This window comes from Cricetulus griseus, chromosome 3 (assembly GCF_003668045.3).
Source record: "Cricetulus griseus strain 17A/GY chromosome 3, alternate assembly CriGri-PICRH-1.0, whole genome shotgun sequence".
In the NCBI taxonomy this organism is placed as follows: Eukaryota; Metazoa; Chordata; class Mammalia; order Rodentia; family Cricetidae; genus Cricetulus; species Cricetulus griseus.
This window is the reverse complement of record NC_048596.1, coordinates 244,279,965-244,304,771: the sequence shown is the minus strand read 5'-3', so window position 1 is coordinate 244,304,771 and position 24,807 is coordinate 244,279,965. Positions and strand designations below refer to the sequence as shown.

At 40.4% G+C, this 24,807-nt stretch overlaps 1 protein-coding gene across 5 annotated transcripts; it reads right to left on the bottom strand.

The window, feature by feature from the left end:
- Positions 1 to 4,866: 4,866 nt before the first annotated feature.
- On the bottom strand, positions 4,867 to 21,296 carry Znf184 (zinc finger protein 184). Of its 5 annotated transcripts, none has more exons than XM_027409456.1 (6): positions 21,147 to 21,296; positions 20,558 to 20,763; positions 19,298 to 19,365; positions 15,546 to 15,672; positions 14,971 to 15,066; positions 4,867 to 6,970 (listed from the first exon to the last, which is right to left on the bottom strand). In XM_027409456.1, the coding sequence occupies exons 2-6, from the start codon at positions 20,562 to 20,564 to the stop codon at positions 5,022 to 5,024; spliced, it is 2,247 nt and encodes a 748-aa protein (XP_027265257.1). In that variant the 5' UTR covers positions 20,565 to 20,763; positions 21,147 to 21,296; the 3' UTR covers positions 4,867 to 5,021. The 5 variants fall into 5 exon arrangements, with proteins under 5 accessions (XP_027265257.1, XP_027265258.1, XP_027265259.1 ...); XM_027409457.2 differs by lacking the exon at positions 21,147 to 21,296 and adding an exon at positions 20,928 to 21,124; XM_027409458.2 differs by lacking the exon at positions 15,546 to 15,672.
- Positions 21,297 to 24,807: the final 3,511 nt, after the last annotated feature.

Sequence of the window (24,807 nt, the reverse complement as noted above, 5' to 3'; positions counted from 1 at the left end):
GTCTACGTATAAACCATTTGTGTGTAAGAGTCCTGCAGAGGCCAGGAGTCTGATTGATCCCCCTAGAGCTGGAGTTACAGGTAGTTGTGAGCTACTGGACATAGATGAAAGAAACCAAACTTGGGTCTTGAAGAACTATATGTACTCATAACCTCTAAGCTATCTCTCCAGCTCCTCGCAAGTTTTTAAAATATCTCTGCGAGGCAGTGGTGGTACATGCCTTTAATCCCAGCACTGGGAGGCAGAGGCAGAGGCAGAGACAGACAGATCTCTTGAGTTCAAGGACAGCCAGGTCTAGACAGAGAAACTCTGTCTTGAAAAAACATAATTAAAAAATTATGTATAAATAATAAAAAAAATCACCGGGCATTGGTGCCAGCAAGCCTTTAAATCCCAGCACTCGGGAGGCAGAGGCAGGCAGATCTCTGTGAACTCGAGGCCAGCCTGGTCTCCAGAGAGAGTGCCAGGATAGGCTCCAAAGCTACACAGAGAAACTGTCTCGAAAAAACAAAACAAATAAATCTTGAAACTTAAAAACTATAATAGGATCTTTTGTAACATGGGATAGGATCCTACACCAGGAAATGAAGACTTGAAGAAACCTAGCTAAACCTTACTTACTGTGTTGGAGAGTGTTAAATAGTGAGGATGTGATCAAGCAAAAGTGCTTCCCGAAGGGAATGATTTCAGAGACACCTTCAACATCTTCTTTTAAGTTGTCTTGAAGAGATCTTTAACTCAAAACTGTCACCCAGCCAGAGCAGCCTGTTTGGGAGATGGCATTTTTTGAACTTTTCTAATTTCCAAAGACAGGGAGACAAGTGATGGCACATTCCCGGAGAGGTTTGGTTACACTAATTCTTGCAACTTGTGAATGATAGCTTCTATGCCGAAAGAACTTTGCAGATGTGGCCAAGGATCTTGAAATGAAGATATGAAACAAATAATCCAGGTGGGCCTTATATGAAATCTTAGGTCTTTATTAAAGTGAGGCCAAGGGAAGGGTATCAATGGCTCAGATGAGTCAGTGGCTGCAGATTAGAAGGGTACAGCCACAAGCCAAGGAATGCAAGAAATACTGGAGCTGGGCTGGGCATTGGTGGCACATGCCTTTAATCCCAGCACTTGGGAGGCAGAGGAGACAGGCTCCAAAACAATACAGAGAAACCCTGTCTCAAAAAAGCAAAAGAAGATAAATAAATAAACAAATAATTAAAAAATAATACTGGAGCTGGAAAGGAATAGTCTGTCTTCCAGAGCTTGCCAGCACTTTGACTTTGGCTGAGATAAATAGATTTCAGACTTCTAAATTCCAGAACTATGAGAATAAATCTCTAATGTTTATTCTAGCAATTGGACATATTTTTTTTTCAATTTAACTAGTTGAATTTGTGAACAACTCCTTGCTGAGATTCTGCCTAGAGAAGAGTGAATGAGAGACCAAACACAGACCTCTGAAAACATCTTCCTTTACCAACATTAACTGACCCTTGGGTTACTAATTTTCTTGAGCAACACTAGGGTCATCAAATCCTCTGATGGTTCTAGAATTTCTTTGCCATGGACTTCTGTTTTCAGGGTTACATTTCTCAGAGGACAGGGTAAGGGTGAATCCTGTTTAGAAGATTCCACGGCTCAGGCGTCTGGAAGCCCATCTGAGACAGAGGATGTGTCCGAGAGAGGATCCAGAAACAAGTTGACTCTATGAGATGGCTTATGTTGTCCCCCTCCTTCTACATCAAATTCCCATAGAAAACAAATTTCTCCAGCTACATCCAGCTTGATTTATTATTTTAGATGTATTTTGTCTGCATGTGTATCTGAAGGGCACTAGATCCTTGGAACCTGAGTTACAGATGGATGTGAGCCTTGGAAATGTTGGGAACCAAACCTGGATACTTTGGAAGAGCAACAAATATTAACCACTGAGCCACTCTCCATCCCCTAACTACAGTTTAAAAAGAGGAAAGTTAATGGACCTTTCCCTTAACATTAACTTGTTCTGACATATTTCTTGAGTATTTATTGACTGCCCATATCTAACTGATTAGAGTACAGAACAGGAATTATGTGTCACAGCCATCCATATTCATTTAGGCTTTGTAACAAAGACAGAATTTCCATAAGAAAGCAATCTGTAAACCACACTGGCCTTGAACTCAGTTATCCACCTGCCTCTGCCTCCCTAGTGCTGGGATTAAAGATATGTAACTACTACTCCCTAGCTAACAATATTAATTTCTAATACCTATGCATGATGATTTCCAGTTGAAAACCTGACCTGGGCTCACAAGAGCTCAGAGGCTGGTTTGTGGATGGTCCTCACCCAATCATCTAAAATGTCCAGGGTTGGGGAGATGGCTCAGTGGTTAGAAGTGCTCACTGCTCCTAAAGAGGGCAGGAATTCAGCACCCAGCACCCACTGTGAGCAGCTCATAGCTGCCTGTCCCAGGCCCTTTTCTTACCTTCTAGGACACCTACACACATATGCCATTCACTCACTCAGATATACACATAAGTAAAAATAAATCTTAAAAGCTTTTCGCTGGGCATTGGTGGCAGAGGCAGGCCGATCTCTGTGAGTTCGAGGGCAGCCTGGTCTCCAGAGTGAGTGCCAGGATAGGCTCCAAAGAGACACAGAGAAACCCTGTCACCCTGTCTCAAAAAACCAAAAATAAATAAATAAATAAATAAATAAATAAATAAATAAACCTGTTTAAAAAAAGCTTTTCGGGGCTGGAGAGATGGCTCGGAGGTTAAGAGCACCGACTGCTCTTCCAGAGGTCCTGAGTTCAATTCCCAGCAACCACATGGTGGCTCACAACCATCTGTTATGAGATCTGGTGCCTCTTCTGGTGTGCAGATATACATAGAAGCAGAATGTTGTATACATAATAAATAAAATCTTTAAAAAAAAAGCTTTTCACTTCACAACAAATAGACTAAATTTGGAACAATACAATACACAGAAGATTGTCATAACACCTTGTACATATTTTGCTTGCCATATACTTAGTAAATTCACTCATTCAAAACTGAAAGCAAGGCTAATGCAGATCATTCTCTAGGATGATAAAACACTGTTTCCTGATTCTGATACAAGGAAACAGAGTTTAAGTGAAACTTTACACTGTGGCTTAGTTTCTGCACTTTGGTGAAGAAGCAAATTAACTTGTCTCCCAGAGCTTGAGAAAATCTATATAAACAGATGACACTCAAAAGCTTTGTGGTGATATATTATTTATGATTTATTAAAGCTTGCCTGACAATTCAGAAAGCAAAGTCAGCCTCAAGATATAGAGATCAGACAGTGGTGATACACACCTTTAATCCTAGGACTCAGGATTAAGAGGTACATGGATCTCTGTGAGCCCAAGGCCACCTGGATCTGCACAAGACTGATCCAGTCCTAAAGAGAAACAGCTCACATAAAGATGATCTCAGCACCTGGGATCACACACCTTTAATCCCAAACTAGAAGAGTATAAGACAGGAACAGGGTCTTCAGTAGTCAGTATCAGGCATTCATTCTCCAGCTACATTGAGGATAGGAAGACATTGAAGTATCAGGATTCTCCATCCATGCTGAAGAGAGGTTACAGTCTGAGGTTTGTTGGACCCAGGATCACATTTCAGTCTGAGGTAGAGTAAGAGCTAGTGACCAGCCAACTTTGCTTTTCTCATCTTCAGCTTGAACCTTGAACCCCAATATCAGTCTCTGGATCATTTATTTTTCATGTTACAAAGCTTCATAATGTGAACTGAACAAAGTAATCTGTGAACAGCCAAAGGGAAAAACTAACTAAAGCGGTAGGTACTGAAGTCTAAGTCAATTGTTCTTTCCAATGTACAAATTAGATGTTAAATAGCCAGGCACGGTGGTACATGCTGTTAATCCTAGCACCCAAAAGAGGCAGACAGGCAGATGTCTGTGAGTTCAAGGCCAGCCTGGTCTACTCAATGAGTTCTAGGACAGCCAGGGCTATATAGTAGAGACTATGTATCAAAAAGTGAGCACTAGGGCTGACATTTTTCTGAAGCCTGGGTCCCATACCCTGAGCCAACTGAAATGAGTCTTTAATGCAGCCTTTGTAATAAATCTTGTTGTCCTCAGTTGTTAGGACTGAATATCTCCAAATTCATAAGCTGAAAACTTACTCCCCAATATGATGCTATTAGGAACAAGTGTCTGGAAGGTTCTCTCTGTTTTCTGCCATGTAAGTACATAAGAACATAGCTGACTATAACCAGATGGTGGGCCCTCTCCAGACAGTAACCTCCAGAACTGTGAGAAATGAAATTTTGTTGTTTAAACTATACCTGTCTATTTGTTATTGCAACCCCAACTTAAACGTCATGTGTAATCAGGGCTGAACATATTGTAGAAGAAGCCCTCTCTAGTTCTAACTCCCAGAAAAAGATACTTTAAAGCTAGAAGAGGAAATACAGATTTTTGAGATAAGGATTCAATGTACTATCCAGTCTACTTTAGACTCCAGGGATTGTGACCCTCCCACCTCAGCCTAAGAAGCTGGAAATACAGGTACACACCAATGAACCTGCTGCTGCAGGCAATTGGGTTTGATTGTATTTTATGATTACTTTTATTGAAGGACCAGTTACCTGAATAACATAAGTGCATTAGAACAGGAGCAAAACAAATTCTTAGTTACTGAAGCACAAATTTCTTCTCCTAGCGAAGCATGCAAAACCCATAAACATTGTAGATCCAAGACAAAATGTGGATGTATAGTGCAACTGTTTAAGAATAGCTTGCAAATATACAAAACTGACTATAAAACTCCAAGCTACCTTTCAAATTATCTCTCAATCTTGTCTCAGCTTATTCACAAAAGAAACTTAAAGTAGCTTGTCACAATGTTGTTTAATGACATACTTGGATTAGATCAGCCCAAAGGACTATCTCATCATGAGATAGGGAATATTTAAAATAATTTAGGGGTTCCTTACCCCGCTCTGATTCATCACTATAAAAACCAAAGTGAAAACAGCAGCTACATTTATGATGTTCCTAGAGCAGCTATACCAGGGTGCAGTCTCTGGTGTTTGGTTAGAGCAGAGCGATACCTGAAGGCTTTTCCACAGTCATCACATCCAAAAAGCTTCTCTCCTGAATGAATCTTCTGATGCTGAATGAGGTATGTGCTCTGGCTGAAAGTCTTTGGGCATTCATGACAATTGTAAGGTTTTTCTCCAGTGTGAATACTCTGATGTTCAGTTAGGTGCATGCTCTGGGTAAAGGATTTGTCACATTCATTGCACTTATAGGGCTTCTCTTCTGTATGAATTTGCTGATGCTGAGTTAGATGGGAGTTCTGGCTAAAGGTTTTTTCACATTTGTTGCACTGGTAGGCTTTTTCTTCTGTGTGTGTTTTTTGATGTTGTGCAAGAGATGAACAGTGTCGAAAGGTCTTACCACACTTGGGACATGAATACGGCTTTGCTCCTGTATGAATTCTCTTGTGTTGTGTAAGGTGTATTTTCTGGTTAAAGGCTCTCCCACATTCATTACACTTGTAAGGTCTTTCACCAGTATGGATTTTCTTATGCTGAATGAGCGATGAGCCATAGCTGAAGGTTTTCCCACATTCATGACACTGATAAGGCTTCTCTCCAGTATGAATTCTTTCATGCTTAGCAAGAGATGAACTCCGAATAAAGGCTTTCCCACATTCCTTACATTCATAGGCTTTCTCCTGGGTGTGAGTTTTCTGATGCTGATTAAGGTTTGACAGATAACTGAAAGCCTTCCCACACTCACTGCACTCAAAGGGTTTTTCTCGAGTGTGAATTCGCCGATGCTGAGTAAGGGATGAGCAGTAACTGAAGGCCTTTCCACAATCACTGCATTTGTACGGCTTTTCTCCTGTATGAATTTTCAGATGTTGAGCAAGGGATGACCAATAGCTAAAGGATTTTCCACACTCTGCACAATCATAGGGTTTTTCACCAGTGTGTGTTTTTTGATGTTGAGTCAGGTTTGAGTGCTGACTGAAGGCTTTTCCACACTCATTGCATTCATAAGGCTTTTCCCCAGTATGAATCATATGGTGACGGATGAATGTTGAAGGCCCATTGAAGGCCTTGCCACACTCATTACACTTATAGGTTTTCTCTCCAGTATGAATTTTTTGGTGTTGAGTAAGGTGTGTGCTCCTGGTGAAGGTTTTTTCACATTCTTCACATTTGAAAGGTTTTTCTCCTGTATGAATTTTCTGGTGCTCCATAAAGTGACCTCTCTGGCTGAAGGATTTTCCACACTCATTACAAGTGTATGGTTTCTCACCAGTGTGAATTCTCTGATGCTGAACAAGATGGGTCCTCTGACTAAAGGCCTTCCCACATTCATCACATTTGTAGGGCTTTTCTCCAGTATGAATTCTTTGATGTTGAGTGAGAGATGGACCCTCAATAAAACCCTTTCCACACTGGTCACATTTGTATGGTTTATCTCCTGTATGAATTCTCTGATGATTTATAAGGTTTTCACTTCGGCTGAAAGCTTTGTTACATTCATTACATTTATAGGGTTTTTCTCCAGTATGTGTTCTTTGATGGCGAATGAGAGCAGAACAGTAAGTAAAAGCTTTACCACATTCATTGCACTTACATAGCTTCTCTTTTTTGATGGGGAGTGAATTCTGCTTAGCTCTTGTTTTGATGGAAGTTTGTTCCACAACTACTTCTGTTTGTGTTACAAGGCTTGAACTCACACGGAAACTGCTCTCACAAGTGGGGGCTGTTTTCTCAGTTATTTTTATTTCCCGTGGCAGAGTCTGTTGGTTTGCCTGAAGGTTCTGTAAACTTCCATCAGATTTCCACATTTCTACGACACTGAAGCTGTAATCATCCCTTTTGCAATTGTTTACTACTGCCTTTGAAGACTGATGTTGTTCAGAAATGTCAAGTTCTAGGGGTGACACACTATTTTCAGGTCTTATCTTCCAGTCTGAAAGAAAATAAAAGGCCAGTATTTTCTGGACAGAGCAAAAGAAAACTGCCATTGTTGGAGATGATTTAATACTTTGAGGATTCTCAAATATATATTATTATTTGGGAAGAAAGTGGAAAGAGCTAAGGAGAACAAACTAAAACTCGAAAGACAATGCTTACTTCAATTTCATAGATGGACAAATAAGAATGACATTTAAAGTGATAGTTTAAATTTAAGAGGTGAGCTGGGTGTGGTATTGCACACCTTTAATCTTAGCATCTGGAAGACTGATGCAGTACTATGTAATGGTGGCCTCCACCTTATTGCAAATGACATCCTCCTTCAGTGGTCTAAGTATCAGCCTGACTCCATTGCTACAAGTTGGCTGCAGTCACCGAAGACCCTGAAGACCTTTGTGCACAACAAACCCCATGTAAATGTGAGTAGCATTGGCCATGTGGAATCCCATGTAAGACTACTTGACTAAAGCAATCATAAAAATTCTAGCCAAGGAGGTATGGTTAAGTTCAAGAAGTATGTGGGGCTGGAGAGATGGCTCAGAGGTTATGAGCACTGACTTCCAGAGGTTCTGAGTTCAATTCCCAGCAACCACATAGTGGCTCACATCCCTCTGTAATGGGATCTGGTGCCCTCTTTTGGCATGCACTGTATACATGATAATTAAAAAAAAAAAAAAAAGTTGAAGTATGAGGACAGTTGTCTCAGAGGAGAGAGTTTAGGTTTATTACTATCAGTGCAGCCCATGTGGATTACAACACTCCTGCCTGCCACAATACCCACAAAGACTTGCTCAATCATGGTGGATTACTTAAAGCATGGCTGCATGGCTGCATCCTGGTGGTGGCAGGTGCTGAAGGCCCCATTCCCAGACACAAGAGCACAATGGCTAAACAGATTGGGGCCAAGCATGCTATGGTGTATGTGAACCAGGTAGACACTGTGGAGGGCTCATAGATGAAGGGAACTAGCACAGCTGGAGATCCAGAAGCTGCTCACCTTGTTTGGCTTTGAAGGAGAGGCAACTCCAGTCATTACAGGCTCTGTGCACTCTGTGCCCTTGAGTAATGTGATTCTGAACTAAGTGTGAAGTTGGTACAGAAGCTGCTGGATGCTGTGGACCCTTACATCCTGGTGCTCACCTGGGACCTGGAGAAGCCCTTTCTGTTACCTATACATACTCAGTCTCTGGGACACAGTTGTTTTTTTGTTTTGTTTTGGTTTGGTTTGGTTTTTTGAGAAAGGGTTTCTCTGTGGCTTTGGAGGCTGTCCTGGAACTAGCTCTTGTAGACCAGGCTGGTCTCAAACTCACAGAGATCCGCCTGCCCCTGCCTCCTAAGTGCTGAGATTAAAGGTGTGCGCCACCAAAGCAGGGCTGGGACACAGTGGTAAGAGGTACATTAGAGCATGGTATTTTGGAGACAGGAGATGTGTATGAATTGCTGGAATATAACACAGACATTCCCACTGTGGTGACGGGCATTGAAGCATTCCACATTGAGAGGACTAAGGCAAGGGATAACCTGGGTGTTCTGGTCCGAAGTACAGGCAGGAGGATCTGAGTGTGGTTTAGTCACAGTTAAGCCAGGTTCTACCCAAAGCCACCAAAGGGTGGAGGCCCATGCTTACATCTTCAGCAAGAGAAAGGTGGCCACCACAAACCCTTTGTGTCTTATTTTATGTCTTATGTTCTCACTGACTTGGGGCATGGCCTGTCATGTTATCTTGCCTCCAGAGAAAGAAATGTCCATGCCTGGAGAGGATCTGAAGCTCACCCTATGCTTGTGGCAGCCCATGTTCTTAAAGAAAGGCCAGCACTTCACCTCGCAGGATGCTACAAGGCCACTGGCACTATACCCATCACTGAAACACCTGCCATGACAAAGGAGAACAGAATCTCAAATGGAGATGAGCTGCTAAGGTTCTTGAGTTTAGGACTTCCCTGGTCAGTGTTTCTTCCTGTGGACACAAGCTGCGTCCAAGCAGAGTACAATGGACACATCTACTCAAAAGGATTGGCTTGCCAAGTGAGATAGGCAAATAAACTGTTCCATGAATTTAGAAAAAAAAAAAAAAAAAAAAAGGTAACAGAGATGACTAAGGATACAAAGAAAAGTACTTACTCTAAAAGATGCAACAAAGCAAAGGATGCTGATGCAAACTCCGGAGAAACAGCAGAGACTTAAGTAAGACTTAACCAAGATTGTTAGCCTGTAAACTGGAAGTAAGAATTTCATCTTTGCTAAAAATTAAGAGTTATAAATAGCGAGGAAATAATTTATGGAAGGAAAGATAAAAAAATTCAAGTCTACCATTTTGGATTTTGGAAAAAAAAATGGAGGACTACATGGGTATAGGAGTGGAAGATGCCAAACGCAGCATTATAATAGGATGTTTATGTGTAAGATACAAAATTCCAGCTGAAGAGGAAAGAAAATAGTTGAAGCCCACAAGAATGTAGATGAGAATAGGACAAAGGTGAGGAAGATCCTCAGGGGTGATAGAATAAAAGAAAATATTCCTCCAGTCCCACTGGAGGTAAGAAAAGACACTGTATTGTAAGTCCAGTCACAACTACAGTAAACATGAACAGAATGGCAGACACTATGCTGCCCACTATCTCCTCCCCATATCTCCACAGATAATGGGATAGTGTGCATCAGTGTACGTAGCCTTATAGAGGCAGAACTTCAGCAAAACCACAGTCACTGTAGCACAGTTTTAGCAATGTGTTTCAGACATATGTTTTCACCAAGAGGAATAATACCCAAGAAAATATGTTTGCATAGCAAATAATCATAAGAAATATCTTCTGAGGCTGGTGAAATAAATGCCTTAGTCAATGAAAGTGCCTGTTCTGCTGGGCCTGACAGTGAGTCCAATCCCCATGATCCACATAGAATGAGAGAATTGAGTAGTAGAGTTGTCCTCTGACCTCCAAATAAACACACGCACCCCTGGCCAACACACAAATTAAACACAATAAAGAATATCTTCTGAATGTATTGTAGGGTGAAGCACATGAGGGTCATAGAGTCTTGTGCTATTAAGAAAGAGAAAAGTGTTTGATAACCAATCACAAGTGTGAAATATATGAAGGTAAAGTGATACCACAACCAATGTTCACACAATGTCAAATTCTCTATTCAACAACCAAGAGAATATCTAGGATAGGAATGAAGGATTAGAGAAAATTCTAGAAGAATATGATTACTTTCACCTCTCCCACAAGAGCTATCTATACTTTACTACATACAAAAACCTATGGGCACTGGCCAACATATTCCTATACTCAGTACGTGGCAAAGTAATTGAAGATGTTGATAACCAGCCCACAAAAAAACCAATCAGACCAGTGAGAAAAAGCACACATCAGGATTACAGGTCTCCAAGACATTCTCAGGAAGGAGGCAACTGGAGGCTGGAGAGGTAGCTCAGTTAAGACCACTTACTATTCTTGCAGTGGACCTGGGTTTGGTTCCAGCACCTACATAGTGGCCCACAATTGCCTGAAACTCCAGTTCCGGGCTATCTGACACCCTCTTCTGACCTCTGTGGGCACGAGGCCTGAGGTGGTAAAGAAACATACATGTTCTTTACATACATGTTCATATACATAAAATAAATCTAAAAAGGGGATTGTTGAGGCTGGAGATAGCTAGTAGTTACAAATACTGGCTGCTCTTCCAGAGTGCTAGGTTTGATCCCTAGAACCAACATGGAGGCTCACAATTGTCTTTACCCCAGTCCCAAGTATCCAATGCTTTCATTTGAACCTCAAGGGCAGTACATGAATGTGGTGAAATACATGTAGGCAAAACACCCATACACACAAAATAATAAAATTTAAAAATTGTTATCCTCAGATAAGTTGTCTTTTCAAAAATTTCAAGACAAGCATGTGGTAGTTTGAATGTAATTGGCCCCCATAAACTCATAGGGAGTGACACTCTTAGGAGGTGTGACTTTGCTGAGGTAGGTATGGCTAGGTATATCCTTGTTGGAGGGTCTCCTATGTTCAAACTACTCCTAAGTTCAGTTTATTTCCTGTTGCCTGCAGATCAAGACGTAGGACTCTCAGCTCTTTCCCTAGCACCATGTCTCCTTGCATACTGCCATGTTCTGCTATAATGATAATGGACTAAATCTCTGAAATTGTAAACCAGCCCAATTAAATGTTTTCCTTCGTAAGAGTTGCCATGGTCATGGTGTCTCTTCACAGTGATTGAAACCCTAACTAAGACAAAGCACAACCTAAGGCAATGCAAAACACACTTAAAGGGATACAATATGTAAGAAAAGGGAAAGCAGCACAAAAGTACATGAGACATACATTTTCTTCATGACAGGAACAGATGCACAAATGGAAGTCAGGAACAAATCTAGTATGCTAACACAATAAACCAGAAAACTCCTGGTAGGGGACAAAGAAAAGAACTATAGCAATAATCCAGTCAACCAGAACAACCAATAAAACCATAGGACATTGCAAATTCTTCAATAATAACTTCAAATGCAAATGGCCTCAACTCACCAATATAAAAACACAACTGACTGGGTTACAAAACAAGATCTATTTGGTGTCTATTAGAAACACACTCTCCTTTCAAAGGCACTCATAAACTGTTTCCAAAGGATGGAAATCAACCTTCCAAGCAAAAACAAACTTTTAACTTGCTCTGTAGATCAGATTGGCCTCAAACTCAGAGATCAATCCGCCTCTGCCTCCCAGTGCTGGGATTAAAGACATGCACCACCACCACTACCATTGGCTAAACAAATGCAAACTTACATTAAACTAGCATAGTCACTCTGATATTAGATAAAGAAGACCCCAAAATAGTCAGAATAGATAAAGAAGGCCACTGCATATTAACAAAGGGGACAATTTATTAAGGAGATATATGTTTGGGTTCCCAATTTAATGTCACAAATACTGAAAGGGAGGAAAGGCCATATAGGTCTTCATACAGAAATACGGAAACACTTCAATAATCCACACTCACCTTTAGGTATGTCTTCCAAATTAAAAATCACCAAAGAAACTTCTGAGCTAAATTATACTATATATCATTTGGCTTTAGATCTCTACACAATCCTACCCATCAGACACAGAACAAACACTCCTCTCAGAAGCCCTTAAAATCATCTTAGAGGCCACAAGCAAGCCTTAATACAAAAGGATCAAAATTAATTCACTGTATCTCATCAGGTCATAATGGAATAAATCTAGAAACCATCAACAAGAAAAATCACAGAAACAACATAAATTCTTGGAGACTGAGCAAGACACTTATGAACGAACAGTAGGGTTATTGAAGAAATCAGGAAGGAAATAAAGAACTTCCTAGAATCAAAAGAAAATGAAAGCACAATTTACCAGAACCTCTTGGATAGGGCTAAGGCAATTCTAAGTTCATAGTTGTAAGTGCATACATTAACCACTGCCCCCTAAGAAAAAAAGAACTAGAGGAGTGGGCATCACACGTGCATACCCACATGCTGATATTGACACCCACACATAATTAAAAAAAAAAAAAGACAAATAGCAAAAAAAAAATCTAATGATATACCCCAGTGTCACACACACACACACACACACACACACATACACACACACACACACACACACACACACACACAAAATTAGTTTTTAAAATTATGTGTATGGGCATATGTACATGGGTACCTGTGTCCAAAGAGGCCAGAGGTGTCAGATTCCTTGGGTCTGGGGTTAAGGTGGCTGCGAGCTATCTTACGAAGCTACTAGGAACTGAACTTGGGTAGTCTGGAAGAGCATCAAGCTCTCTTAACCCCTAAGCCATCTCTCCTGCTCCCAACTTCAAGGTTCTAGAAAAAAAATAATAAAATTAAATTTAAAAAAAAAAACCAAGAAACCAAAAAACAACAAGCTTTAGTAGTTTTTGTCAATTTGATATACGCTAGACTAATGTGAGAAGTGGAACTTTCCTTCAGCTGAGGAACTGCCTGGATCAGGCTGGCCTGTAGGCAAGTCTGTGTGGGCATTTTCTTGGTTAACATTAACCGGGAGGGCCAAGCCCACTGTGCCACCCCTGGGCAGGTGGTCCTGAATTGTAGTAAGAAGCAAGCTGAATGAGCTACAAGCTGAAAGCAAGTCAGTGTTCCTCTATGGTTTCTGCTGTAGGTCCTGCTTCCAGGTTCCTATACTGCCTTGGCTTCTCAATAATGGACTTTGACCAGGAAGTTTAAGCTTAAAAAAAAACTTTTTCCTTCCCAAGTTGTTTTTTTTTTTTTTTTTGTCATAATGTTTATCACAGCAATAGAAAGTAAACTATGACACAGGCCAAGCCAAAAAGCACATGACTAGAAATAATGATTAGGGCTGAAATTAATGAAATAGGGACTTAAAAAGACAACACATAAGTCAAAGAGTTAGTTCCTTGATGAGATAAATAGATTGACAAATCTCAAGCCAAATCAACAAAAGAAACAGAAGATGCATATTTGCAAAGTTAGAGATTCAAAGGAACTGTTTACAAAAGACACCAATGAAATCCAGAGGATCATTAGGGAACACATTGAAACATACTCATAAAAGCTAGAAAATCTTAGAGAAAGGATAAATCCCTAAATACATGTAAGTTAGCAAAATTAAATGAAGTTATAAACAATGTTTGCAGACCCATAACAGTAACAACATTGAGACAGTAATTAAAAGTCTGCCCACAAGGAGAAGTCCTGGACTTCTATTGCTGAATTCTACCAAGCTTTAAAGGAAGAGTTAATACCTATCCTTTCAAACTGCTCCACAAAGCAGAAAAGGAAGGAAACAACACCAAACTCATTTTACAAAGCTACTTACTCTGCTATCAAACCAGATAAAGACAAAACAACAACAAAGTATAGATTAATTTCCCTGATAAATATAAGTACAAAAACTTGCAATGAAGTATCTGCTAGCCAGATTCAAGAACACATTAAGATCATACATAGCAACCACACTGTTTTTTATGCTAAGGATGCAAGGCTGATTCAATATATACAAATCCGTGAATAAAATAAGACATAAATAGACTAAGGACAAAAACCACATGGTCATCTCAATAAACGCAGAAAAGGCATTTGACAAAGTTCAACATTCCTTTACCATGAGAGTCCTGAAGAAACTTAGAATACAAGGAACATAATGGTGTTGCAAATGTCCATTTCATTTTTTTTTCCCTTCTTTTTGGTTTTCTAAATAGGGTTTCTATGTGTAATAGCGCTGTAGACCAGGCTGGCCTTGAACTCAGAGATCTGCCTACCTCTACCTCCCAAATGCTGGGATGAAAGGCATACACCACTACTTCCTGGCTATGATTTCATTTTCTCTATGGCTGAATAAAATTCCACTGTGTAGATGTATCACATTTTCTTCATCCATTCCTGTGTTCGTGGGCATCTAGGCTATTGTGACTAGTATAGCAATAAACAAGGTGACTAGGTTATTTCAGAGTCAGGACCTCGAAGAAATTCCTTGTGTGGTTTGGAAACTGATGACTTAGAAGAAAAATATTAAGAGTCTCAAGAACAGAATGATAAAGTGACAGAATATGAAACTATGCATGAGAGTTAAAAAGGGAGTAAGGGCTTAAAAAAAAAAAGGCTGCAGGTGTGGAACTCATTTTTAGTTTGGTTGGGAACAAAGAAAAGAAAGTGAATGATAGCCAGTGTTGAGTGAAAGCATCTAGGAATAGCATGTGTTTCATTTGATGCTAACAGAGATGGAACCCTAAAACAGAAAGTGAGAGGACAATTCTGGGTCAAAAGAAAGTGGGAAGAGGGAATGCAGAGTGCAGGTTGAGAGGTCTGCTTTACAACAATCGGGAAGGATGCCTCCTCTGAAGAGAATGTAAAATGGAATCTCATCTCTCCACAGGTGATGCTCTGAGTGGAACTACAACTACACAGACTCACTTCTCGCCAGGGTGGCAGCTGCGGCGGAGAGCAGTGCTGTGTTGTCACACAATACTTACCTCCCATGGAACCAACAGGAATGCATGACTCCTCAATCCATGGCTCTGTCCCTTGCTCTAGCTGGGAAATCATATCAGGTTTGGAAACCTGGAGTCCTGCTCAGAGGGGGGAAAAAAAAGGAATCTGTCTGCAATAAGGAAAAAGCAATGTATCAAAATGCAATCTCACCACTCTGTTTCTAAGACATTCCACATGGGAAAAGTCTGGTGAGATGAATAGCATGCCAACTGTTATGAATAATGGAGCAACTGAGAAGCCCAACTGGAGAGGAGAATGATTAGTCGGCTGTTCTACTCATAATGAGGAGAAACTTCCCAAATTTAAAATTGTTGACTCCTAAACTAAGCACAAGAGATAATGTGCTTCCCACATCCCATCTAAACTTGGGGTTACCCTCATCTACAGAGATGAAGTATGTACCTTCCTCCCCCATACCCTATCAAAACTTGGGGCTACCCTTACATACAGAGATGAGGTGTGCATTTGCCTCCTATACCATATAAACTTACTTACAGAGACCAGGTATATACCCTCTCTCCACATCAGGATCTTAACTGGGGGGCATCACCCTCACCTATGGAGACCAGGTGTGTATAATTTTCCAATGTCACATCTCTGAACAAATCTCTTTGTGTAGGATCCAGGTGTTTCCATTCTTCCTGGGTGAAGTTCACGACAACATCCTTAAAGGTCACTGATTCCTAAAACATCAAGTATTCTATTGCTTAGCCTTAAGTAACAGGTAAAATTGATAATATCCATAGAAGCAAGGCAGGTAAAAAAAGTGATACTAGTGTATGTTCCTAGGATGTCCACTTTAGGAAATTTTAAAATATTACTGATGTGGAATATTTGTACACTGTGTGGAAATGTATTGCTATGATTGATGCAATAAAGAGCTGAACAGCCAATAGCTAGGCATGGGGCAAACGTGGGACTTCCAGACAGAGAGAGAACTCTGGGAAGAAGAAGATGGAATTGCCAGCCAGTGAGGAAGCAGCATGGGCAGTATGGAAAGATGAGGTAACAGGTCATGTGACAGAATGGAGATGAAAATAAATGGGTTAATTTAAGTTATAAGAGCTAATGGGGGCTGGAGAGATGGCTCAGAGGTTAAGAGCACCAACTGCTCTTCCAGAGGTCCTGAGTTCAATTCCCAGCAACCACATGGTGGCTCACAACCATCTGTTATGAGCGCTAGTGCCCTCTTCTGGTGTGCAGATATGCATGGAAGCAGAATGTTGTATATATGATAAATAAAATCTAAAAAAAAAAAAAAAAAGGATTCTTTAAAAAAAAAAAGAGCTAATGGGACTGGTACAGCCACCACTACTGAGGACTGATCTTGTATTAAATAACTGCCTAATGCTCAGAGGTGATCTTTATTCTGGCATTAAGGAGTGGGTGGAAGCCCTTGCTTGTTTTTTAATCTGATGAATCTATATCAAACATTACTGAATTGTTAAAACAATATCTGTTACAGTACTTTTTGAAGCAAATCAAAGACCAGAACTTAAATTCTCATTTTAGAAATGGGATGAGTGGTAGAAAGATAGTTTTCAGCTGATGTGAACAGAACTGTCTCCACTGCAGTATGTGGAAGTGTGTAACTTGGACTTCCTGGAGACTGCTTTTCCTTTTGCTTGTACTGAAGTTGAGTATTTTCCTTTGTTCCATGTGGATGTTTTTAGTGGGCTGTTAAATAGTAGTTTGGTTTTTGTTTTTTAAAGATTAACCTTGAACATTAAAAAAAAAAAAAAAAAAAGAAGAAGAAGGCAGTGGGGCAAGTCTAAGCTAAAGCCAAGCTTTCAAAATTAATAATAAAGTCTCTATGCTATTATTTTATGAGCTGGTAGCCCAAAGAAAAATCCATCTACATAGTACATTACCCATGGGATTAGTATTAAGAATAAAAATAATATTCCATGTGGAAGGTGGTAATGAAGCTCATTGGCAGAGTATGTGCAAGGCCCTAGGGTCAATCCTCAGCACCAAAACCCAAAAACCAAACCCTTTTTTCCTGTGAAGGGTTTAATTTAGGTGTCTAAGTAAGCTCTCAGTCATTACTGGCCAATGCTGTCCTTGTTATTCCTCCTTACCTCTGAGTTCTAAGACAGCAAATATTAATATTATAACTGCTATCATCAATAATATTTTTGATATCCTGGCTGTCCTGGAACTCATGTTATAGGCCAGGCTGGCCTCAAACTCAGAGATCAGCCTGCCTTTGTCTCTTCAGTGCTGGGACTAAAATGCATGTGCCATCTCACCCAGCTGCCCTATTACATTTCAAAGGACATCAAAGTATAAAGTAACTGAAACAGTGCCATGTTATAAAATTCAGGAAGAAGACAACAGCTCAAATAGGCCTCATGTGTTTTGAAAGCTGCATAGGATTAAAAATTTTCAAAATAATTAAGATATGATGGATTAATCACTAAATTATACCATTACAATTAACTTGGCAAAAAAATAAAATAAAAATAAACATAAAGTGAGATCTTCACATCTTTAAAACATACCCAAGCTGGGCATTGGTGGCGAATGCCTTTGATCCCAGCACTCGGGAGGCAGAGGCGGCTCTCTGTGAGTGAGAAACCCTGTCTCAAAAAAATCAAAACAAACAAACAAACAAACAAAACAAATACCCAAATATTCCTGTTGGCTCAAAGATTATGTTGTGGGGTCTCTAGTTTGAAAGTTGGTCCTGCTATACAATCCTGGCTGGCATCTGCCTCTCAAGTGCTGAAGATTTAAGGCCTGTGCCACCACTCCCAGCTACATTTTGGATTTTTGTCTCTATGGTTTTGAGCAAACTAAGCTTCTATAGTTAATTATAGTAACAATAGGAAACTAGCATATATATATTGAACACTTCACCCAATGTAAGCAAATTTACCTGCCTATACAGTACTCTCTGGTCATCCATAAGGGGGCTCATATTCTGAGCAAAAGAAAAGTTAAAATGAATCTTAGTAAATTTAAAAGGATTCAAGTAACACAAAGGTGTTCTCTTGACTATGGATATGTTCACTAACCACTTGGAACATAATGATGTTTTTATGAACTTCTATGTATGCTAAAACTTGTCCAATTACAGTTAGTCTCTGCATCTGTGGATTCAACCAACTATAGATTAAGTATATTCAAAGAATACACACAGATATTGTTTTTGTCACTATCCCTAAATAATACAGAACTACATAATATTTATACTGTGTTTACACAATATTTACAATGCATTAGATATGTAAGTATCTAGGATGACTAAGGTACACAGGAGGATGTGAAAAGACTATATGCAAATATTGTGCCATCTAAGTGAGGGACTCAAGGATCTACATGTTTTGAAATCAACTGTTAGGGGTCCTAGAATTAATTCCTCTATGATACAGAAAAATGACAATATACTTTCAACACATGCTAAGAGTACTTAAGTTGAAATTGGGAATAATTGGGGTGGGTGGGCTGAATAAGAATAGGAAGCCTTCTGAAGGAGGTTTTGAGGTTGATTAAGAACCATGGAAAAATTCCTTCCTTCCTTCCTTCCTTCCTTCCTTCCTTCCTCCCTCCCTCCCTCCCTCCCTCCCTCCCTCCCTCCCTCCCTCCCTCCCTCCCTTCCTCCATCTCTCTTTCTTTCGTCTAAGTTCTAAAGATAGATTTTCCTACTAACTGTATCAGGTCATTTTTCCTACATTAAAATCTATTATGGCTCACAGATGACCTAGAGAATAAAGTCTTCAAACTTCTCATTAAATATTCAAGATCTCTTATATTCTGAATTCAATTACTTTTTAATTTTCCAAAATAAGCCATCTCTTCCAAATCTTTCTCAATCTATGGCTGTTAGCAGAGCTTACCTGAACACCTCTGCTTATAACTCTCTTCATACCTAGACTCAGTTTCTCACTCCAATATTCAAATGTTACTTGTCCTTCAGAGAATACAATTCCACATCATCCAGGCAACTCTCTGTCCCTTGCAAACAACCCATATGTCTCCATTCCCTCAGATCTACAGCACTCGTTTCACCTTCCATAAATTTGCCAGTTTTTGAATTTTTTTCATTGGCCAATTTATTCAAGTCAAAAATTAAATGCTGTGCTTCTTCCCACCCCAGCTCCACCCTAGTAATAACACAAGATAAGAGGAAAATGATGAATGCATCCTTCAAACTGGAGAGGCAGAGTAGGATCCAGGTGAGATCACAGGACAGATGAGAGCCCAGAAAGATTCACCAATGAGGATTTGGGGGTAAACACACCTCACAATAAAAGACTCATTACTCTGAGAAGAGACATGGCATTTGAAAAAATCTCAACTTACCCGAAAACTAGTTGATGGGAGTAGAGGATGTCCCTGGTGGAGACTGGCAGAGTCTGCAAAGGACAGGCCTAAGGAGGAAGAGGCAATGGTGAATCTGACTAGTCTGTTGCTGCCAGCAATCCAGAAAAACTCACTTTTCTTCCTAAAATAACAGCCATATCTCCCCTTCCTTTATGTCTGAATACCCCAAGCCCCAAAAAGATTCAACTGAGGCCTCTGTACTGTCCTGAGTAGGCTTAGGAGGAAAAATAACACTGCCTTAAGATTCAGCTTTGTCTCTCAATACTTAACCATTCACATGGTTCACACAGCTAAATCTGAAGTCTTCCTTAAGTGAGGCAAGACGTTCTTGATGTCTTTTCTCTGCTGCACATAAAATGTCAGTAACCAGCAGGGTATGAAGGTACATGCCTTTAATCGCATCACCAAGGAAGTAAAAAGTTGTGGATCTCGGTGAGTTTATCAACGCATACAATGTACACACTTGTGCAAACACACATACCTAATAAAAGGAAAGACATGTAGGCAAACATTCATACATATAAAATAAAAATTAATCTAAAAAATTTAACAAAAGTGTTTGAGGGAAAAATGGTAACATATACTCCCAGGTATTTTTAAAAGAACATTTAAAGAACTATATTTACTTTTAGGGACTACAGTGTAAGAAATGTGATAACTAGGAAAAGACTTGTCAGAAGTCTAGAGATCTTACATGGACCTATCAAAAGAAATGAGGCCAGGCTACTTGAAAGAGAACTTGGGAGGAATTCTAACAGCTGAATTCACAGGTAAGGGCAGCATTGTGAAAGAACGGTCAGTCTCTAGTGCTTTTAAGATCTACACAGAAATTACAGGAATAGGCACTTTGGGTAAAAGGAACTAAAAAGACAAGGATGCTGTTTGCACCCAAAATGGCGAGTTTAAGGCCACACTTGCACCGGCACAAGCTTGAAAAATTGCTCTCTGCAAGATATTCCATAAACTTATCCTTTCATTGAGGAGAGAGAACACTGCTTTCTTTTTTCCTGACTACAATTTATTATTCTAAAACGTAATTTAAAAAAGCATCAAGAGGAGGATCAGACATTCTAAGCTGTTGTTCCTTTTCAAACCCTCAAGTCCAGGAGACAGAATTAATTGTTCCAAGTCTCTTTCGGTTACGCAATTGGGTTTCTTTACCCTTAACCACATTGCGTCCTCCTCCCACCTCTCAGTTCGGCCCCCACCAGCGGGCTCTGCCTTGGTAGTCCCCATTACCTGCCATCTCAGGAGCTTTACGGGTTCCGCTAGAACTTGGACACGTGGACACCCAGGCAGCTTCAGTCTGGGGCTTGAATGTCCCGCTCCCCTTCCAGGGTGGGTGCCTTATGCCCTCCGAGGTTGGCCTCAAGGCACAAGATGCAGTCCGGGACACACGTCTTACAGTCGCACCTCAGACTCTGTTACAGCGTAGCCAGGAGGTCCTATCCGAGAGCAGAGCGCACGGGGAGGGTTGGATTACTGCAGAGAAACACGCAGTGGAGAGGGAGCACCTCTGCTTTGTAGCAGCGACTCTACCTAGAGTCTGACTAGGCGCCCTCTACCTGGTCCGCGACCTCCTATTTCCCCGGGTGGAGGCCAGACACACCTGTTGCGGGACACACCAGAAGGCGGGCTGCCCCGCACCTCAGCTAGCCCGGCCCAGAACAAAGGAACAAAGCCTTGGGGAACGGGCGGGCCCCGGCATCGCCGAGGGGAGGCGCGCCCCCTTCCCTGACTCCCCGGCTTCCTCCCGCGCAGGCCGCATTACGGGGGCCCGCGAGGTGACGTCACACTCCCAGAGCGCGGGCGGTTGCCATGGTGATACCTGGACTCCAGTCTAGTGACGCACTCCTTAGGATCCTGGATCCAGAAGCGTGAGATGGTCAGCAAACTTCAGGATAAGAGCCTACGCCGTGGAACTGGCCAAATACCCACCTCTTTCCACGCCCACAGTCGGCTTAGCGGTCACTTCCGGTCGGGCAGACCCTTCCTCTTCTTTCCCCCTCCCTCCAACACAAACGAGCGCCTCATCGGGGAGCACAAAGGACCACAATTCCCAGAATGCAACGCGCAACATTTCTGACTGTCCCCAGTTACTTGATAGAAGGGCTAAATTGTAACCCTTCCTTGGCTGCCAGCACCAGACCTGGAAATGCTAATGCTACACGTGAGAAAGATAAGGAAAGGGAATGATATTTAGAGAAACGGTTGCAACAAGACATTAGATAAAAAGTAAATGCAAACTTGGTAAGCTTTTTTTTTTAGATCTGTTTTTATGTCTTTATTTGTGCACGTTTGTGAAGGGGGCATACTTCAGTGATGTGAGAGCCCCTGAAACTGGAGTTATAGGAGATTGTGACCAACTGGGCATGGTTACTAGAATCTCCTGAGCCATCTCTCTAGTTCCCAAAAAGTATATTTTAAATGTGGCAACTATTGGAGGCATATTGGAGAAATGTGAACTGCTGGCGAGGAACAGTACAGGATACTCTTTTAAAGTGTCTATATAATTTCAAAGAAAAATGAATTTGAGTAAAAGAAAGGAATAGACACGAAGGACAGAAGACAGAAAGTCAAAGTGTGCATAATAGTCAAGAAGGAGAGATCAGATTAAAAAAAAACAGCCGTCAACACTTCCTGTGTGCCAGGCAAGGTAGCAAGTGTCTTGCATCTAGTAAGTTAATTCTTTTTTGTTTGTTTGTTTGTTTGTTTGCTTTTTCGAGACAGGATTTCTTTGTAGTTTTGGAGATTGTCCTGGAACTCGCTCTGTAGCCCAGGCTGGCCTCAAACTCATAGAGATTCACTTGCCTCTGCCTCCCGAGTACTGACTGGGATTAAAGGCTTGCACAGCCAACACCCAGCTTAGTAAATTAATTCTTAAGTTAAGCAATTAAGTGGAGATATTTTTCTCTAATTATTTCTACTTTACATCAATGGAAATGAAGTAGCAAATATCTTGAGTTAGTTGCTTGAGGTTGCATAGACAGCAAGCAAACAGTGCTGCTGGGTTACCATGGATAGTTGAAGACCAAGTGAAGGAATTAGAAGTTTACCTAAGGCCTTTTCAGAAATAAATGTTTTTATTTCTGAGGCTCTAAATGTGGGAGACAACTTGGGTAACATGAAATTCTTGGGTCACGAATTTTCCCTAAAACTTTTCATGTTTCCCCTGTTTCTCTGGTGTAACATAAAAGGGATAAAAACCCCCTGGCTGCTCATAGTGTGTAAGTTTTGGGTTGTTGGACTTTTCCTCTCTTGTCACCTTAAACTTTTTTCAGCAACAACAATCTAATTGTCTATGAAGTGTTTTAATACGAAGTTCAGGTTTTGTTCTGCTTGCACTTGGGATGGAACCTAGTGCCTTACCATGCCAGGGTGCCGCTCTATCAATGAGCCTCCACACACATAGCCAGTGTTCTTTCTTAAATTCTGGATATAACTCATGTCTACAAGGGAGACTACAGTCATGGGCTAAGAGTGCCTGGGACCAGACTTCTAACATTAGCTTCCTTGCTTGCTGGCTAGGAACACCACAGATTTTAGTCCTGAAAATTGGAGCTCTGCTGAAATAAATACCTGGAAATATGAAAGTGACTTTGGAATTTGATAATGAGTAGAAGCTAGAAGGATTCTTGAGTTATGTAATTTAATCTCAATTCCTTTGAAAATATGGATGCTATATCCATTAAGTTCCAGCAATGACTCAGATGGACGTGGGAAGCGTGAGAGAGAGCTATAGCCCTCTAAGAGATTACATATATTGTCACTAAAAGAATGATAATCAAAGGTGTGTATGTTTACTAGAATGAAAAATCCATGAACTGGGAAATGGGATTTGAAAAGTACTTGCCTATTAAAGTGTGTATACCCATAATACAAACAATACTCCTACGAGTAGAGGGACAGTGGTAGTTTTTGCTTAGTCCAGGTTTTGAACTCCAGCACCAAAATAAAATAACTTTATTCTTAACAATGCTCTGTAACAATCCAATTTAGAAAACAGCCCAAGCCCCCAAAACTTTAAACACCTCAGCAAAGTTGATATTTACAGAAGACAGGGATATGAAAAGTAATCTCCATCTTAGTTTCAGGAAAATATGTATTAAAACAAGGGTGTACCATGATACTCCTTACCAGAATGCTCAAGATCTAGGACATTTGACAAGAATGTGGCACAAAAGGAATTCTTCTTCACTCATAGCAGGAATGTAAACTGATCCATTCATTTTGAAGGACAGTTTGGCAATTTCTTATAAACTATTCATACTCTTAAATTGGGTCCAATAATTCTGCTCCTTAGTATTTACTCAAAGGAATAAAAAACTGACATTCAAAGAATACTTTTATGTTTGTAGTAACAGTCAAGAATGAACAAAACTGCTGAATATATGACTAATGGAATATCATTCAGCAATTAACAGAAATAAGTTACCAAGCTACAAAGCAGGGGTGGGGGGGTGGGGGGGATTTGAATGGATACTACTGAGTAAAATGAGTCACTCTGAAAAAGGCTTCATACAGTATGATTCCATCTATATAGCATCTAAAAAAAAAAAAAAAACCCAAAAAACAAAGAGCAAGTAAAATTCACTGACTGTCAGGGATTTGGGGGGAAGGTTGAGCAAAGGGGTGTGTGCAAAATATATTAGTTTATAGTTTGTTTATGATAAATACTAATCCCAAAGAATGCACAGCATTGAGCAAGCCCTAATGTAAACTATGGTGTTAATAATAATTTACCATTACTGGCTTATCAATGATAACAAGATATTAACAATATGTCAGCTAATCCCAGCACTCAGGAGGCAGAGGCAGGCAGATCTCTGTGAGTTCGAGGTCAGCCTACCTAGTCTACAGAGTGAGTTCCGGGGGCAGGCTCCAAAGAAATACAGAGAAACCCTGTCTCAAACCACGCCCCCCTCCAGAAAAAGATATTAACAATAGTGAAATTGGGAGGAGGAGAGATGGGGTATACCGAAACTGTATTTTCCATTGATTCTTTTTCTATAAATCTAAAATTGTCCTCCTCCCCCCAAGACTGGTACTGTAGAAATATATGAATGTTAAAAGGCGCTTCTTGTAAGGTCATAAACAGAGGACAAATAATTAGAATCTGAGGGGATGGAGATCTTTTTGATTAAATAGCAGGCATTTAGTTTAATGTGTGTTATACTGTTGGGTGGAAAATAGAATTTAAATATTTAGCCAAGAATTCCAAGGGAAACAGCTGAGAGACCTATCTCTCCCCCAGGACACTGTTTATCTTTTTGTTGTTGTTGGTTTTGGAGACAGGGTTTCTTCTGTCTCCCCCACCGCCCGCATGTTTTGCATTCTCTAAAGCAATTGAAAATGTTATTTTTGTACTGGGCTTAAGTCTTTTTTTTTTTTTTTAAACACCCATTTAATGCTTTCTGTAAATTATTAAAATAGGATGTTTGATTAAGGGGTCAGAACAAAAGCAGTACTTAGACCTGGCATAACGAAGT

Coding starts and splice junctions, on each gene's coding strand:
- Znf184 (XM_027409456.1), bottom strand. Junction 15,673..19,297: donor TCCCATCAACTAGTTTTCGG/GTAAGTTGAGAT, acceptor TTGATGTTTTAG/GAATCAGTGACCTTTAAGGA. Junction 6,971..14,970: donor TCCTGTTGGTTCCATGGGAG/GTAAGTATTGTG, acceptor ATTTTCTTTCAG/ACTGGAAGATAAGACCTGAA.